Here is a 16,067-nt window from a genome sequence, read left to right on the forward strand (position 1 = left end):
GGGGTTCTTTCCTGTACATAGCTTATCTGGCTGGAATTAAGTTAGGAGCACACAAAGTTTCACTCCAGTGTTCTTATCTTCTTTGAGGCGACGCTTCGGTCGCAGCTCGCTTTGTCATTTGTACTGCCACCGCCGCCGTGCGGGCGATAAACCACCGCTAATCCAGTATGCCCCATGCCGCCACGCCACAGTCCCACCAGACATGCCGGGGAGCACGCACTGCCTCAGCGGCTTCGCTAGCGGCGTCGACTGGAGGCCCGTCACCTTCAAGGAAGCACTGCCGATGTGGCGGGTGTGCTTCCTGTGTGATGTCGTTTCCACGAGTATGGCCATCCTACCCTGCGGCCACACTCTGTGCTCGGCTTGCATCCAAAGGTGCACAGGGGGCGACGGCCACTCCAGCTGTGCCGTGGACAGGATACCGTTTGAGCTGGGCGTGGACGTGTCCTGGATTTCGGCCCCTCACGACCACCTGGCAGACCTTCAGGTATGTGTGTGCCAAAGTGGAGATATCTTTGCTGTGGGATTTTTTTTTTGCAATTCAAGTGATTTAGCTTGAGTGGGATCCTTTGCAGTGTAGGGATGCTTTTACAGGAACATTTTACGGCATCTTATCGGCCATATTTTCGAAGCACCCATCGTACGCTACATCCACAATTAAGCGCCTACAGCGGCTGTGGAGCTGAGAAACCCGGGAGAGCGCTTTCAAAACTTTTCATATCTGATTGTCGTGTTCCCGTTGTTAGTTTAATAGTATAGTAATTTGAAAACCATGATATTGCAGACGCGACGACTTCCTTCCACCTGTAGGCGATAATGAACGAGGCCTAGGAGATTCGCAGGTTTACCTGAACTGTAGTTCTAATCACTAATGCTGTTAAACTCCTACCAACACTAAATAATCACAATTAAGTCCAAAGGATCACAGTGTCTTAGCCAAAAAGACGAATCACAGCTAAACGGCGTCTAACCATGCTTAACAGATATTTCGCTTTGTATATCCTGATTCAGCTGAGTTGAGCCACAGCCACTTTTTTCAGGTTCCATAACCACTGACAAGTGACCGCGGTTTTTATTCGGCGAGAAGCACCTGCCTACTGCCTGACCGTTTCGTCGCTTGCTGTGAGGAAGTGCGAGTCGAAACATTCAAGCAGTTTAACCCTAAAGATGCATGAGACACCCATCCATCGATGCCGACGCTTCCTGGCGTAGAAAACGGCGAATAAGGAGCAAACGTGCATGAAACGACACGTCCCAGTGCACACCCCATCAAAACTCGACAGAATTTTCTGTGGCGCGACACAATTTTGAGTCGCGAGACAAGCATTTTTGCTTGTCTGTTTGTTTGTTGGGGTCTAACGTCCCAAAGCAACTCACTCTATGAGGGACGCCGCAGTGAAGGGCTTCGGAAATTTCGACCACCTGGGGTTCTTTAACGTGCACTGACATCGCACAGCACACGGGCGTCTAGAATTTCGCCTTCATCGAAATTCAGCCGCCGCGGCCGGGATCGAACCCGCGTCTTTCGGTCAGCAGCCGAGCGCCGCAACCACTGAGCCACTGCGGCGGGGCAATTTTTGTCGCGCATTGTGTCGTGCGACACAGGTTCGTGCCGTGGGTGACAATACTAGCAAGCTGTCATTGCTCGGGCGGCGCTCAAGTATCATCAACCATTGTGCCTACGTCACCAGATCACTGTGCAGCCATTCTCTCTAAATAAAATTCCTGGAGAATTCACCAGCGTCACCAAAAACAATAGCGGCGGGCGTGGTGCGCCCTTTCCTTATACCGCGTGTTCCACGTGGAGCGTGGTAAAAGGTGAAGAGACAGCTCTTTTCAAAACTGTCCTTTAGCCGCCGCGGTGGCTCAGTAGCTATGGTGCTCGGCTGCTGACCCAAAAGACGCGGGTTCGATCCCGGCCGCGGCGGCTAGAATTTCTTTGGAGGAGAAATTCTAGAGGCCCGTGTACTGTGCGATGTCAGTGCACGTTAAAGAACCCCAGGTGGTCGAAATTTCCGGAGCCCTTCACTACGGCGTCTCTCATAGCCTTAGTCGCTTTGGGACGTTAAACCCCACAAAACCAAACCAAACCAAACCAAAACTGTCCTTTATTGCCTGTAGAAAATATATTGCAGCAGCCTAAATACACGTTGTGCCACGAGCAAGAATTAATTAACGGACATAGCAGATGAGGTGCTCGTTAAGATACGTACAAAAAATGGCTGAGGCTTAACTTGGTTAAGCCTGGAGAATGCGAAGCATCATCGTGTCGCGTAATTTGGAGGCGCACAACCACAGCGACGGCGCGAGGTGGGCCCCCCTTTCTCCACTGTCGTGACGTCAAGTCACGTGGTGGGACGTCATGTATCACGTGATTTGGAGGCGCACAACCACAGCGACGGCACGAGGTGGGCCCCTGTTTCTCCACTGTCGTGAAGTCATCGTGTCACGTGGTGTGACGTCGTGTCACGTGATTTGGAGGCGCGCAACCACAGCGACGGCGCGAGGTGGGCCCGCGTTGCTCCACTGTCGTGACGTCATCGTGTCACGTGGTGTGACGTCATGTATCACGTGATTTGGAGGAGCATAACCACGGTGAAGGGCTGAAGTGGTAGCTAAAGTAGTATGCTTCGCATAAAACAAACCATAAGTTTTCGACACACTTGCCTCTTTCCGCCTTTAACCAGGTTCCACGTAACACATAGGGCACCTAGGGTCTATTCACTCCTGTACGGTTTAACACGCGAATGTGAACATTTAGATTTGGTGCGGCTGAAAGTGATTGGCAAGGTACAACCTCTGAAAGAGCCCATTGGGTTTCTTTCCGGTCCATGTAGTGTCTCGAAGGCGAGAAGAACGCTCGTCCCATCAGTCCAAAGGTTCTGAAAGTCCGACTGCAGGGATTAGAAGGAAGCTGTTTGGTCGAACTTTTTATCGCGATTGCGGTAAGAGTCTCGTGTCGCAGAAAAGCCGGTGCCGTCGTCGGCGTCGGCGCCGCTGGCCGTGAGCGAAAAATCCCAGAAGCATTAATAAATAAAACCGAGTATGAAATTGATCGAGTTGGGGGACCGAAACGAGGCCTCCCGAGTGCGATACGAGCACGCTAACCACTCCGCCGCTCCAGCTCGATGGCTTGGAAAGAACAGAGGCGCGTCTAATGAATACGGTGTTGTCTTAGAAGAGTGCCTTAGAGGCATATACTGTGGTGTATACTAGTAATTATGAGCATGGAAGTCGCAGTTAAGCGAGTAGAAAAGTACGTTTCCGCTACTTTTGCTTTTCGCTTGGCGCGCACGTTGCGCCATCAGGCGGCGCCCACTAAAATCACTTCCTCCTCCTCCTCGCAATGTACGCCACTGCCCCGAGCAACGTTGTCCCAACAGATAGCGCGCGACGGCAGCGCCCCCTGCTCGTCTCGTTCGGGCGCAATGGGACCGTGCGGGGACGCAGGAATCACACAGTGAGCTGCGAACAACGCAGCGCACATCTAAGGCGCGTTCATCACGAAGCTTGCGGCTGGCTGCCCGTTCGTTCGGCGCAGAAGCTATCCCCCTTTGCCAAAAGTAACCGAGCAACAGGTTTTTGCTTCTCAGCCATATAACGGGGCCTTTACGGCACCCATAAAGATCGAAAGGTGACAGAACGTGAGTACAAGGGTTCACCTTACTGTACACAGATTCAGAGCTTTAGGGCTGATGTAAGGGCTTCGCTACACGGCTAAGACACAAACCACCTGTGCCGGGTTACTTTCGGCAAAGACTGTATGCTGGGATTCGTGGCGCCGGGTTTGTCGAGAACGATGTGCCGACGAATGTTATCGCGGCATACCCTCAAGGCGGAGCTTCAATTTTTTTCTTTTTTTTGGGGGGGGAGGGGGGCTCAAAGACTGTCTATAAATATGCCAACAGAAATAACTGCGTTTTAGGGCGCTGTATTTATGTAAGATGAATGTGTGAACGACTAGCCATTTATTTAAAAACATACGCCATTGAACAGCCTCAGCATTCCATCTTAATTGCACCAGTGCAAAAATGAAGCGCGTGGCGCTCACTCTAAGAGTAATACCCCCATATACCGGGTGTTTTTTTTTAGAAGGTCCAAAATTTCTTAAAAAAGATACATTGCTTTAGATTTATTTTATCACTGGGGCTAAATTGAGGGCTACGGCGGACGCCAGGTGAGAGGCAAACAACTTTAATTAGTTCGCTGATTAACTACATACGCTAATTAACTTATGTAATTTTTATTTTAGGGGATATGTTGTATTCGCAGAATTGGAGATCGTCCTCCTAACAGTCCAACCGAGAAAAAACTACAATAAAAAAATTTTCGCGCACGTTACGAGGTACGAAAAACTCACCCTGGTAGGCATCTTCACACCGTAACTCAGCGGCGGTGAGCGTTTCTGACGTATTCGCTCCGCCCTGCGCTTTGCGTCACACGGCAGACGTCACCTGAAGCCCGGACGGGCGGCCTGCGCTATCGCTGCTTATCTCGCTTCGCTCCGCGGCCTCACGGAATGCCGCGTTGGAACGAAAACGCACTGTCATTGAGCTTGCGATCCGACCTCAGAGGGACAGCGGGCCGTTCCGTTTGTGGAAAACGGCAAAAATAAAGGCTCGAGTCATTTGCGCTTGTGGCGTGTGACCGCATCGGCCTCGAAATGCCGTCACGGAGTGAAGGAAGGTTATCCACGGAAGACAAAGTAGACATGGTTGTCGCATATGTAACAATGGCCAACAACAAGCTTCTGGCGGCGAAGTTCTATGCTTCCAAGCACCCGGGGCGCCGCCTTCCAGCGGAGACATCATTCCAGAGGATTTTCAACAAATTTGTTCGTACAGGTTCTGTGTCATCAGCAAGGAGGTCTAAAACGTATGTTCTGGATGAAGGGTTTTAAATCCGTGTGCGTGCATTCGTAAGAGCGAAGCCAGAGGCCAGCATTCGACAAATAGCCCAGTTCGCAGGTTCAAGCATGACGTCAGTATGGAGAGTCCTTGTCAAGCACTGTATGTATCCTTTTCATGTGAGTCTTCACCAGCAGCTGAGTACGACAGACTGAACGAAGGCAGGATTACTGCAACTGGGCCTTGATTCAGTAAGGCAGAGATCATTGCTTTTTACACAAGGTGATCTGGACGGATGAAGCACAGTTCTGTCGCAATTCGTCTGTGAACCTGCACAATGCCCATTACTCGGCTGATGTGAACCCTCACTGGCTTCGAGCCCACAAACACCAACAGAGGTGGGCAGTGAACGTTTGGTGCGGCATTTTTAATGGACAAATCATCGGCCCATACTTTTATGAAGAGTCACTGACTGGGAAAAAGTACTGCGAAGAAATTGAAGAAAGTGGAAGATTTCACTGAAGACCTGCCTCTCGAAGTTCTCAAGGAAGCTTGGTATCAGCACGATGGAGCTCCGGCGCATTCTTCTGGACGTGCTGTGAAGCTTCTCGATGCAAAGTTTGCACTGCAATGGATATGATGTAACGGCCCCATTCCATGGCCCCCAAGGTCTCCAGACTTGACCCCCTTAGACTTTTTGCTCTGGGGGTACATAAAGAACCAAGTTTTCATAGATGAGCCTGCCAGTGTAGAAGAGCTTAAGAAGAGGATCATCACAGCATGCGCTACAGTTGAGCCTGCAATGCTGATGCGGGTATTTGAGTCTGTACGCCAGCGATACATGATGTGTGTTGCTGCCGAGGGACAGCATTTCGAGCATTACTTGTAAAGGTTCTGTGTGCCTCTAGCACCGCTTCCCAGTTTACATGCGAGTCCACAAACAGTAATTTTCCCACTAATGCAATACTTCAATAAAGTGTTTCCGTTAAATCTGGACACGTTGCTTAACTGCTTGAAGGTAACTAATCAATTTCTTGTTTTGTCGGTTCAACTTCAGAGTACTCTGTTTTCAATGCCAGACGATTGCTGCCAATCAACCGTGATATGGACGTTCCCTTGCGTTAAGTAGATTTTAAAAATAGGCAAGTTCACTGTAGAGACCGTATAGGAAGACTGATTTCAGTAGCGAAATGTATCGGGCACTGCACGTTGTATGTGCTGTCAGCAAGTTAATTGTGAGGCACTAACGCGCCACTTTGAGCCCCATCTAGAACGTTAAGATTGGGTTGCAGCTCAATTATTGAGAGACTTCGTATTCTGCCTCGATCGGAACAAGTGCCTTGAAAAGAAAATGAAATTAAATCCCCCCGGAGATGTGGCCAACCACGGTTTGCAATAGTTCTTCGCAAAGGGGGCTTCACGCGGAAGGTGTTTCCAATCGGGGCGTCAGGGCAGATAATACATCTAAGGCGCTTAGGCAGAGTTAGCAAAAAAGCTTTGCCGCAGCTGTTCACTTCGCGCACTCAGCAGTTGCAAGTGTCTCGAGCCTTTATTTTTGCGGTTCCACCACCGACAACGTTTCCGCAGTCACCCTGAGGTCGGATCGCAAGCGCAATGACAGTGCGTTTTCGTTCCAAGGCGGCATTCCGTGAGGCCGCGGAGCGAAGCGAGATAAGCAGCGATAGCGCAGGCCGCCCGTCCGGGCTTCAGGTGACGTCTGCCGTGTGACGCAAAGCGCAGGGCGGAGCGAACTACGTCAGAGGCCCTAATCGCCGCTGAGTTACGGTGTGAAGATGCCTACCAGGGTGACTTTTTCGCTCAAAAATTTTAACGAGCGCATGAGAATGAAACAAAAACTGAAAGAAGACACACACCACAAAGCGCCTGAATGAGAGGCTCAGAGAGCATAACAACAATGTCAAGAACTCCTCCCGACACCTGGGCATACACTGCCGTGATTGCAGCCTATCTTTGAGCAGACCACAGTTCTGCGCAGGTGTGCGGAAAAAATCACAAGGGAGATCATGGAAGCATGTGAAATCTATAAACTTCAGGACAATTGTGTCAGCTTTGCTTCTGTGCAGTTAAGTGCAAAGGAGCGTCATTTCTTGGAATTAAGGCCCCAGTAACGGCTGTTGCTAAATGTTGCCCTTCCACGAGTTTTACTCTGTCTCGATAATGTTTAGGTTTTCTTGTTTATGACGTGGCCTGGTTTCGGCTCGACGGCCTTCACCGCTATCAAGGAGTAGCCCGACGTATCACCGTGATGTTTGTTTTATGTTTGTTCTTTTTGCACGAGTGCCAGTGATGCATTGCATAAATTTGGGCGCTTCGCATGCAAAATAAATCAGTTGCAATAACGGCGCTTTGTGGTGTGTGTCTTCTTTCAGTCCTTGTTTCATTCTCGTGCGCTCGTTAAAATTTTTGAGATGTGTAACCAACTAGCCCGCCAGTTCGTCCTGAGCAGACTTTTTCGCGCCTCGTAACGTGCGTGAAAAATTTTTTATTAAAATTGTTTTTTCTCTGTTGGACTGTTTGGAGGACGATCTCCAATTCTGCGAATACAACGTATCCCCTAAAATAAAAATTCTAAAAGTTAATTACCGTATTTAGCTAATCAGCGAACTAAAGTAGTTTGCCTCTTACCTGGCGTCCGCCGCAGCCCTCAGTATAGCCCCAGTGCTAAAATAAATCTAAAGCAATTTACCTTTTTTTTTTTTAATTTTGGACCTTCTAAAAAAACACCCGGTACTTTATGCTTGTAATGAGCTTGAAATGGTCACTGTAACGTAAGATCTCTTGACTGCCGACAGCAATGTGAAAAGCACATGCATGTTGTACGCCGAAAATAAGCTTTTGCTCATGTGTGCAAGAACTAGTTAGCGTTAGTCCGGTGCTCCCATGTCCCATATCCTCGTGTGCGGTGTCCTTCCATCTACGGGGCCATTGTCCAAGATCTTAATTGCAACGTAAAGCACTGACAGCGGTTAACAAAACGTTTTTTTATCGTAAAATACAAAGGTGAGCTGCTGGAACACTGAGCATGGCTGCGACTTCGTGGGTCCCCTTCGAGTGCTGCTGGAGCACTTCGAGCAACGGTGCGGCTTCCACGCAACGCCTTGTCCCAGGTGCCAGGAAACCACGCTCCGTGAACACCTACCTGACCACTGCAGCGCTGGATGCAGTTCCGTCCCTTCGGCAGTCGAGGAAGTCCAGGAGCCTGCAGCGTCACTCACTTCGACCGCGCCGCACCTTGACTCACCTGCCGAACACTTCCATGACGTTCTGACATCGATACAGAGCCGAGTGGATGAACTAGCCGAGGCGCTGGGCCTCCTCCGCGTGGGGTTCACGCTAGACGTGCACATGGAATGTGGAAACATCTCGGCGTCACTGCACGAGACGATGTCGGTCGTGACCGAAACCTCCGCTAAGCTCAGCCGAATCAAGACAGTCCTGAGCACGCATTCAAAATCCCTCGACAGTTTATTGCGAAATGCGCAGAACGCCCGGACTAAAATGGCTGCGCCAGCTGCCTCTAGCGAGAGTGCAGCTTCCTCCAGATCTGATGCCTGGCGATTTAGTGTTCCAAGAGAAGGGTCGATTCTCTGGACCGTAATTTTTCATTACAGCAACTGGTCCGAAATGTTCGCGGAGTATGACGCACCCCTCAGAGGTACGTCCGCTTGTATGCGCATGGTATGCAGGTATTCTGCGACTGCCGAATTCATTGCTGTGTACGCAGAGTGCACGCAACCAACTGAGTTCGACGTGGTGTGCGTAGAGCTCATCAAACCTGACATAGTAACCATGCCGACCTACTGGTTTCAGTCAACTTGTTCGAGCGCCGGCGTGCCGAGTGCCCTACCTCCTTTGCGGTACCTGTGTCATCTAAAATATAAAGATCTAATAGAAAAAAAGAACGTTAAGATTAATTTTCTTGTTATAGTGAAAAGGTGCGACCCTCAAACCTAATTCCCGAGTATACAAAGCAAAAAGTGGTTACACGATTGTACTCTGGTAACCATGTCAGAGATTATATTGGGCAGCTCGCACAGCGTTTTCGAGTAAACCTTAACGGTTTATCTTTCTGAAATTTGAACCTGTTATTAAAGTTGTTTGCCTGAACGCGCGCCCTTTCGCTCCGCTGCTAACTGCTCATTCGTAAATGTTGTATTCCACGCACCAATTCGAGGTGATGCAGACTACGGCAAACAGGTTGCTATGAAAAGAGACCCAAGCGCGCATTGCCTAATCGCAGATGCTGTATGCGAACAAACTTCGCTTTCGCAACGATACAGTCAACCTCATTTAACGGAACCAAGCAGAAGGAATAATAAAGTACCCATTGCGAAAGAATGTTCTATAATGCCATAAATAAAACTTTAAATACTGTATTGCTGTCTTATTTGTTTGATTTATGGATGTCCAGTTATATTACATGTGCACGCAAGCTTACGCGCCTGTGTCCAAACGAAACATTAGAATTTTCTCTTTAAAAGAGAAAATAATTTTGGTTGCATGTTTTCCTCCCTATAAAGATCTGGAAAATACTACTACACATGAATCACCATGTGGTATTCGCTTACGACCGCTGAATAGTTTATAGCCAAATATTTCTGACGATGGCTATGTTATATGTCACGTGAGATATTCAAAGACGTCGATATAATCACTGATTCATCGCTTTAATTCACTACGGTGCTAAAGCCAGCCTTCCTCGAGTGCCGGAATGACAACGAATGTAGAAGCACCGATTATGTTGCAGTTTTTTTCATGCCTCGTGTGATCTACAGACACACTTTGACGTCACAATCCTCGTTCGGCTGCTGAAACTAAAACTGAAACCGAAGCACGAGAAATTCGATTATAAATTATCGAGTGGTCGTAGGAGAATACTACGTGGTAATCAATGTATAATAACGCCTCACGCATCATTACAAACGAGAAAACAGGCACCCAAAAGTGAGGTTTCTATACTTCCTTAACAGGGGACAAAGCGAAAACTACCAGTGTCGTCGTGGAATAGTATAGGCGGCTGTTAATGGCAGAAACATCGCACTGCATATTGAAATCCAGAACCCGCGCCATCAAACTTCGCTCAGAAGAAACGTGAACAACTGCATTTCAATGAACAGTTGTCTTCATTCTTTGACAGCATGAAAAAATAATGCCCCAGTTGAATTAGGGAGACTGAATACAACTGCATGCAATTTTCTTTGGAGTAAAACTAAATCCTTTAGAAATTTCTGGCTGTGTGGACGTTTGCTCTGCAGCAAACTACGCATTAATTGACAAGGTGCTTGGGTTTCAATAGGGAACACTTCTTAAAATTGAAACACGTGACGTAATTAGGTTGAAGGATTGAATCATCACCGTCTGGAACCGAATGCCTATGCTGCCTAGCCTCAGACATCCTCACTCTTGACGTTATTTGCTGATGAAAGCTGTCGATGGCGACGGTACCTGTATTTAAATTCTTTGCTCTTTCCTAACCGAAAAGCGCTCCGTTTTGATTTTATGAACTTCACGCTGTCATTTCTTCTTGAATGCGCAATGCTAAGTATTTGTGCAGTGTGCTACATATTGTTTTTAGGATTTTCCATGCGAGTAAGCCACTTTGCGAGGTTTTTTGCAAAGTCAACACTTTATTTCTTTTGATATATTTTTGTTACGATATTGTTCGCTGTCTGCCAGGCGCTGCCATTCAAGCCCTCTGAGGCTTAGGTAGGTCTAATTCTGTGTATGTTGGCTGACACGAATAAAGCTACTATCTATATATCCATCTGTCCTATGCATCTTATTTATGCATCTATCTTATCTACATATCTTTAGGTAGGCCTAATTCTGTTTATGTCGGCTGACATGAATAAAGGAGCTATCTTTATGTCCTTCTGTTTTATCTATCTATCTTATCTCATCTATCTTATTTATCTTATCATATATCTATCAAAAAATCTTGTGATGTATCGATGCTGCTCAAATTCAACTTGTGTTCAATGTCCCTTTCAGAACCCATCTTAAAGTGTCGTGCTTTTATGTCGCACTGTAATTACGTCATCTCAGTGGAAGGTGCGGAAGAAGCTTCTTACATGTCTGTGACCCTTTGAAGCGTACCACAGAAGTTGCTAGGAACTCCAGCTCCAAAGTCAAAACAAATGTCGCATTTGTATGTGGTACTGCGGTATTAGCGATGCGCGGTCGCTGTCACGCCCGATTATCTTTTGCCGCTGCCAGCATAAGTTAAAAACAGTGTTTCCACAGACGAGCAATTATCCTAGGCAAATGTGGGGCTTTTTAATGGGGAGAAATAAGTCTTTACTCTTCGACGGCCGACGATTGTTCACCACCTTCACCCCTACCGCGAGCAGAACAGTCGCGCAAGCCGCCGCGGTGGCTCATTGGTTATGGTGCTCGGCCGCTGATCTGAAAGGCTCGGGTTCGATCCCAGCCGCGACAGCCGCATTTCGATGCAGGCCAAATGCTAGAGGCCCGTGTACTGTGCGATCTTAGTGCACGGTAAATGACCCAGGTGGTTGAAATTATTTGTATTCGTCCGCTACGGCGTCCCTCAAACCTGAGTCGTTATGCGACGTAAATTAAGCCAAACAAATCAGGATGAAGCCGGATGAAACAAGCTTTCCTCGCGCATTGAGTTATCCCAGTTGTAGTATCAGCATCAGTAGTAGTAGTAGTGCTAGTTGCAGAACAAGTTGTAGTAGTGTAGTAGTAGTCACAGTACATTTATATTTATTTATTTGGAATACTGTCAGTCTCTAGTTGAGACCATTGGAGGTGGGCATTACATGTATCAGATTTAACAAAGTGAATCTGATTACTCAAAGCAGCTTTTTGAAATTCAAAACAAGAAGGAGCAAGTCATGCAGTGCAGAAAACAAAAACGAAGTTAACAAATTTATACAAGCACTTTCACGAAAGGCATTGACACAAGAGACCACCTACTGCAAAATATCGACGAAACTAATACAAATCGTCCGTGTTCTTCAAACATAGTATCTAGTTCAGAGCAAAAAACTGAAAGTGAATCCGCGTTAGTAATGGATGCCTCTAGGCTATACTATTCTCTTGTCACTAGCGGGAAGAAAGAGTTCTTAAAGGTATCACTCTGATGTACATATTCAGTTAGTGTATTCGCGTGCTGGTTTCTTAATGCTGGTTTCTTAATGCTATATAATAGAAGCTGTCCAACTTATTAAAGAAAAATATACACCGACCAGTTTCTTTTGACATTAGCTACTTGCATCACCAGGTTACGGCCGCAGGTCACTCTATTAAGGCGAAAGCCTTTAATGTCTCATCGTTGTAAGCAGCAGTTGTCGACAGAAATGTCACGCTTTTCAGTTGGTCGAAATGGTCGTGACGTCACAGTGCGCGAATTTCAAACGGGGCCAATTGTACTTTGGCTAGTAACCATGCAACCAATTGAAGGGATCGTATAGTGATGCTCCAAGTGGGACTGAGCTTAGTTAATTGCTTAATTACCCAATTAGCATAATTAACTTTTCTAGTTAGACCATATAAATAAATAAGCCGAGTAGAAAATTGGTCGAGCTCGGGAATCGAACCCCGGTCTTCGGCGAGCGAGACGAGCATGCTATCCACTCCGCCATGCCAGCGCGATGGTTTGGTATGAACAAAGGCGCGTCTAGTGAATACGGTGTCTTCGCTCACTCCCATCCTGCTCCCTTTCCTCCTGGCGAGGTTTAGATGTCCACCGAGGTATGAGAGACAAATAGATTTCCTTTCCACAAAAACCAATTTACCGACAAGCGAGGCGTAGAACCGAATGGGCGATGGCGTTCTGTGGACTCCCTGGCAGCGTTGCAAGACGCTGTCGCGTTCCAAACTCAGAGGCGAAGCTTAACATCTTAACCACACATCAGTGACCACACTTTAGGTGAAAAAAGTGCCCCCCCCCCCCCCTGAATTTTGACGGCTGTCCATCGAGATATGTGAGACAGTTACTGCGTAATTTCCTTTCCTCAAATACAATTTTCATTTTCTTCATTACGGGCCCTCTTTGTCTTCTTTCACTCCCACTTCCTCCCTTCCTCTACGGTGCGATTCAGGTGTCCACCGAGATGACAGAGAATTACTGCGCAATTTTCTTTCCTCAAAAAGCGTTGCGTTCAAAGGGCAAGGCATCGCGCCGAGAGGGTGGTGGAGTTCCGTGGACTCCCTGGCAGCGCTACAACACGCTGTCGCGTTCCACTCGTAAAGTTGAAACTTAAGCGACATTAATTAGCAGTGAATTAGTATTCAGGCATTAATCAGTAATTAAGCATTAATTAGTGATTTGTCATCGCTTAGTAATTAGTACTCGATTATATGTGACGCCACCAGTGCCACAGAAGCAGCGAAAGTGGTGCTGAAAACGCTTTCGCCTCTACGCACTTTAGGCAGTCAAAGTGCCCCCTGAATTTTTTCAGTGGATTCCAGGTCACTGTGGAATCACAGCCAACGAAAAAATGGTTGAAGCAGCCCCGAGAGGTCGTCAGGACCGGAATTAAAATCTGATTTTCTCAACGAGGCCTCAGGCGTCCCAGCTAGCTAAAAAAAAGCGCTTGCGTAGAAAGAAACCGGCTGTGGAGCTTGTTGACATCTCATCACCAATTTCGGCGTTTCATCAGCCCGCTTTCACCCAGCCTACCTCGTCATCTGCAAGCTCTTTACCATATATTTCGTCTAAACCATCCATTTACAAACGCCGTACAGTTGTATTTAGATCAAGCCAGCCGTCCGTATTGTGATAACTGCGGCTTAGTAGAAACAGTGGAGCATATTTTGTAAGAATTTCCGGTGTGTGCCGAGGAGCGTGCGCATTATGAACATCTTATGGAATCACTCACTCAAGTGCGTCTAACATACGACTTCGTACTAAGACACATAGCCTGCCATAGGCAAAAGAGGCGCGCTATGAACTTTCTGTTTAAATATTCAGATGAGATTGGTCTTCTAGACAAATTATCAGCCCTCCGTTCAGCACTCTCAGTGCGCATTCTCTATACAGTGAACTATGTCATTCCATTTCGTACACCTCTCTCGAGCCTCAGGTGGTCGAAATTTCCGGAGCCCTCCACTACGGCGTCTCTCATAGCCTTAGTCGCTTTGGGACGTTAAACGCCACAAACCAAACCAAACCAAACCATTCCATCTCTCTCTCCCCGAATGCCTTCCCCATGCAAAGCAGCAAGTCAGCGGATATAAACGCTGACTTAATTCTGTTTTTCAATTAAAGAGCTTCTTTCTCTCTCTCTCTCTGAAGTATGTAGTTGCAGTTGTAGAGAGGGAAAGCGCGGTAGCGGTCTCCTCGGCCACCTCTGTGTCGTTTGCACGCAATGTGCAACTAGTGAGGAAGGTCACAAAATGAACAAGGGAGGGGAAAACCTCAGGTTGCTTGAGCCAACGTTTCGACAAGAGGACTTGTCTTCGTCTGCTTGAGCCAACGTTTCGACAAGAGGACTTGTCTTCGTCTGGCGAAGACAAGTCCTCTTGTCGAAACGTTGGCTCAAGCAACCTGAGGTTTTCCCCTCCCTTGTTCATTTTGTGATCGCCAAGGAGCATCTACCACACCCTCTCTCTACCATAGCGAGGAAGGTGCCATTTACGTCTGTCACCACCGCTGCCATAGCAGGGCAGAGGGCTTCATCTACAGCCATAGAGTGCGCTATATGTATTCGCCTTTATTGCAATGCACTTCACGCTTGTCCCTGCTCTTGATGACATGTGAGTATGAATTATTTTAACTTATATTTACCACTACCGACCGTGTTACCGATTCACTCGTCGCAATTTTTTCGTTCGTCATATTTTTCATCCTTCACTGATTTCGGCACATGTTCAATAAAGTCACCCTGCCAGTGTACGCAGCTCATTATGCTGTATTATTCTGCTAGGAACCCTCTCAGGCATTCCGCACGGCTTATCAGGCCGGAATAAAAACAAGAGTTTCGAACCCCATTTGCTGTGTTCTGATCTTCCTTGAGAGAGCCGTCCGACCACCGCCTGTTTTTATCGGATACGTGTTGCCACCGCCTACCGTCTGCCGATAAGCTGGCGCTGAGAGCATTTCTTCCCTGGCGTTCGACGCCCCACGCATTCTAGTCCCGCTAAACATGCCTGACAGAACCGACCGTCTCTGCGGCTTTGCGACCGGCGTCGACTGGAGGCCCGTCACATTCAAGAAGCCACTGCCACCGACGCGGGTGTGCAACCTGTGCGGCCTCGTTCCTATCAAAATGGCCATCTTCCCCTGTGGGCACGCCTTGTGCTCGGCTTGCGTGGACGGGTGCGCAGACGGCGACGGCCGCTCCAGCTGTGCCATGGACAGCTCACCGTTTGAACAGGACGTTTCATTTCATTTCATTTCATTTATTGAAGCCTTAAGGGCCCGTGGGCATTACATAAGGCGGGGGCAAGAACAGTGTGTAACATATAGTACCAGCTCAACAAAAACAAAAACAGAAAGCAATGAAACGAAACAGAGCAAAAAAAAAAAAAACATTAAAGGAGACAGTAACACTTGATCAGATTATTTGATGAAGCCGAATACATCACGTAAGACACAGGTGATTCGCTAATAAAGTGCGGAAAATTGCTCGATCTGTGCAAGAAGCAATATTATCAGGCAGGGCATTCCATCGGGCTATTGCATCTGGAAAGAATGAATCATTCATAGCTGATGTGCGGCCTTTCATGGGAGCTATGGGATGAGTGTGGTTTAGGCGAGGGGATATTCTTGATGGCGGCTGCAGCAAAGGGTGCCTGTTAATAGGGCGGTAGAAAAAGGAATGAAGGAGGCATAGGCGTGATACGATGCGACGTGATTGGAGACTTGGGAGGGAAAGGGCTCGTTTTAATGCAGTGACACTACTATCACGCGAGTACTTTGACATGATAAACCGTGCAGCTCGATTTTGAACGGCTTCTAATTCATTTGTAAGGTATGCTTGTGAAGGGTTCCAGATGGATGAGGCGTATTCAAGCTTTGGGCGTACGTATGTCTGATAAGCTAGTTGTCTGATTTCAGGTGGTGCTGATGTTAGGTTCCGTCGCAGATAACCAAGAGTGCGTGAGGCCTGGGAGCATATTGAATTAATATGAGTGACCCATGACAAGGATGAAGAAAGGTGAACGCCAAGGTATTTGTAAGAGGAAGTTCGGGCAATGGGAGTTGAATTAATATGGTATGTGCAGTTA

The 16,067-nt window shown here is 47.6% G+C and overlaps 1 protein-coding gene across 1 annotated transcript; it reads left to right on the forward strand.

Moving 5' to 3' along the window:
- Positions 1–202: 202 nt before the first annotated feature.
- On the forward strand, positions 203–9,214 carry LOC149336983 (uncharacterized). Its single transcript, XM_089554300.1, has 2 exons — positions 203–487; positions 7,869–9,214. Exons 1-2 carry the CDS (start codon positions 203–205, stop codon positions 8,820–8,822), a joined length of 1,239 nt encoding a protein of 412 aa, XP_089410426.1. The 3' UTR covers positions 8,823–9,214.
- Positions 9,215–16,067: the final 6,853 nt, after the last annotated feature.

The sequence above is a fragment of the Amblyomma mixtum genome, chromosome 7, assembly GCF_055824585.1.
Source record: "Amblyomma mixtum isolate Tamu chromosome 7, ASM5582458v1, whole genome shotgun sequence".
Taxonomy (NCBI): Eukaryota; Metazoa; Arthropoda; class Arachnida; order Ixodida; family Ixodidae; genus Amblyomma; species Amblyomma mixtum.

Bases quoted from the DNA above. Each gene is read 5' to 3' on its own strand.
- LOC149336983 (XM_089554300.1), top strand. From the start codon at position 203: ATGCCGGGGAGCACGCACTGCCTCAGCGGCTTCGCTAGCGGCGTCGAC. The intron at 488-7,868 runs GTATGTGTGTGC...TAAAATACAAAG, and splicing joins ACCACCTGGCAGACCTTCAG to GTGAGCTGCTGGAACACTGA.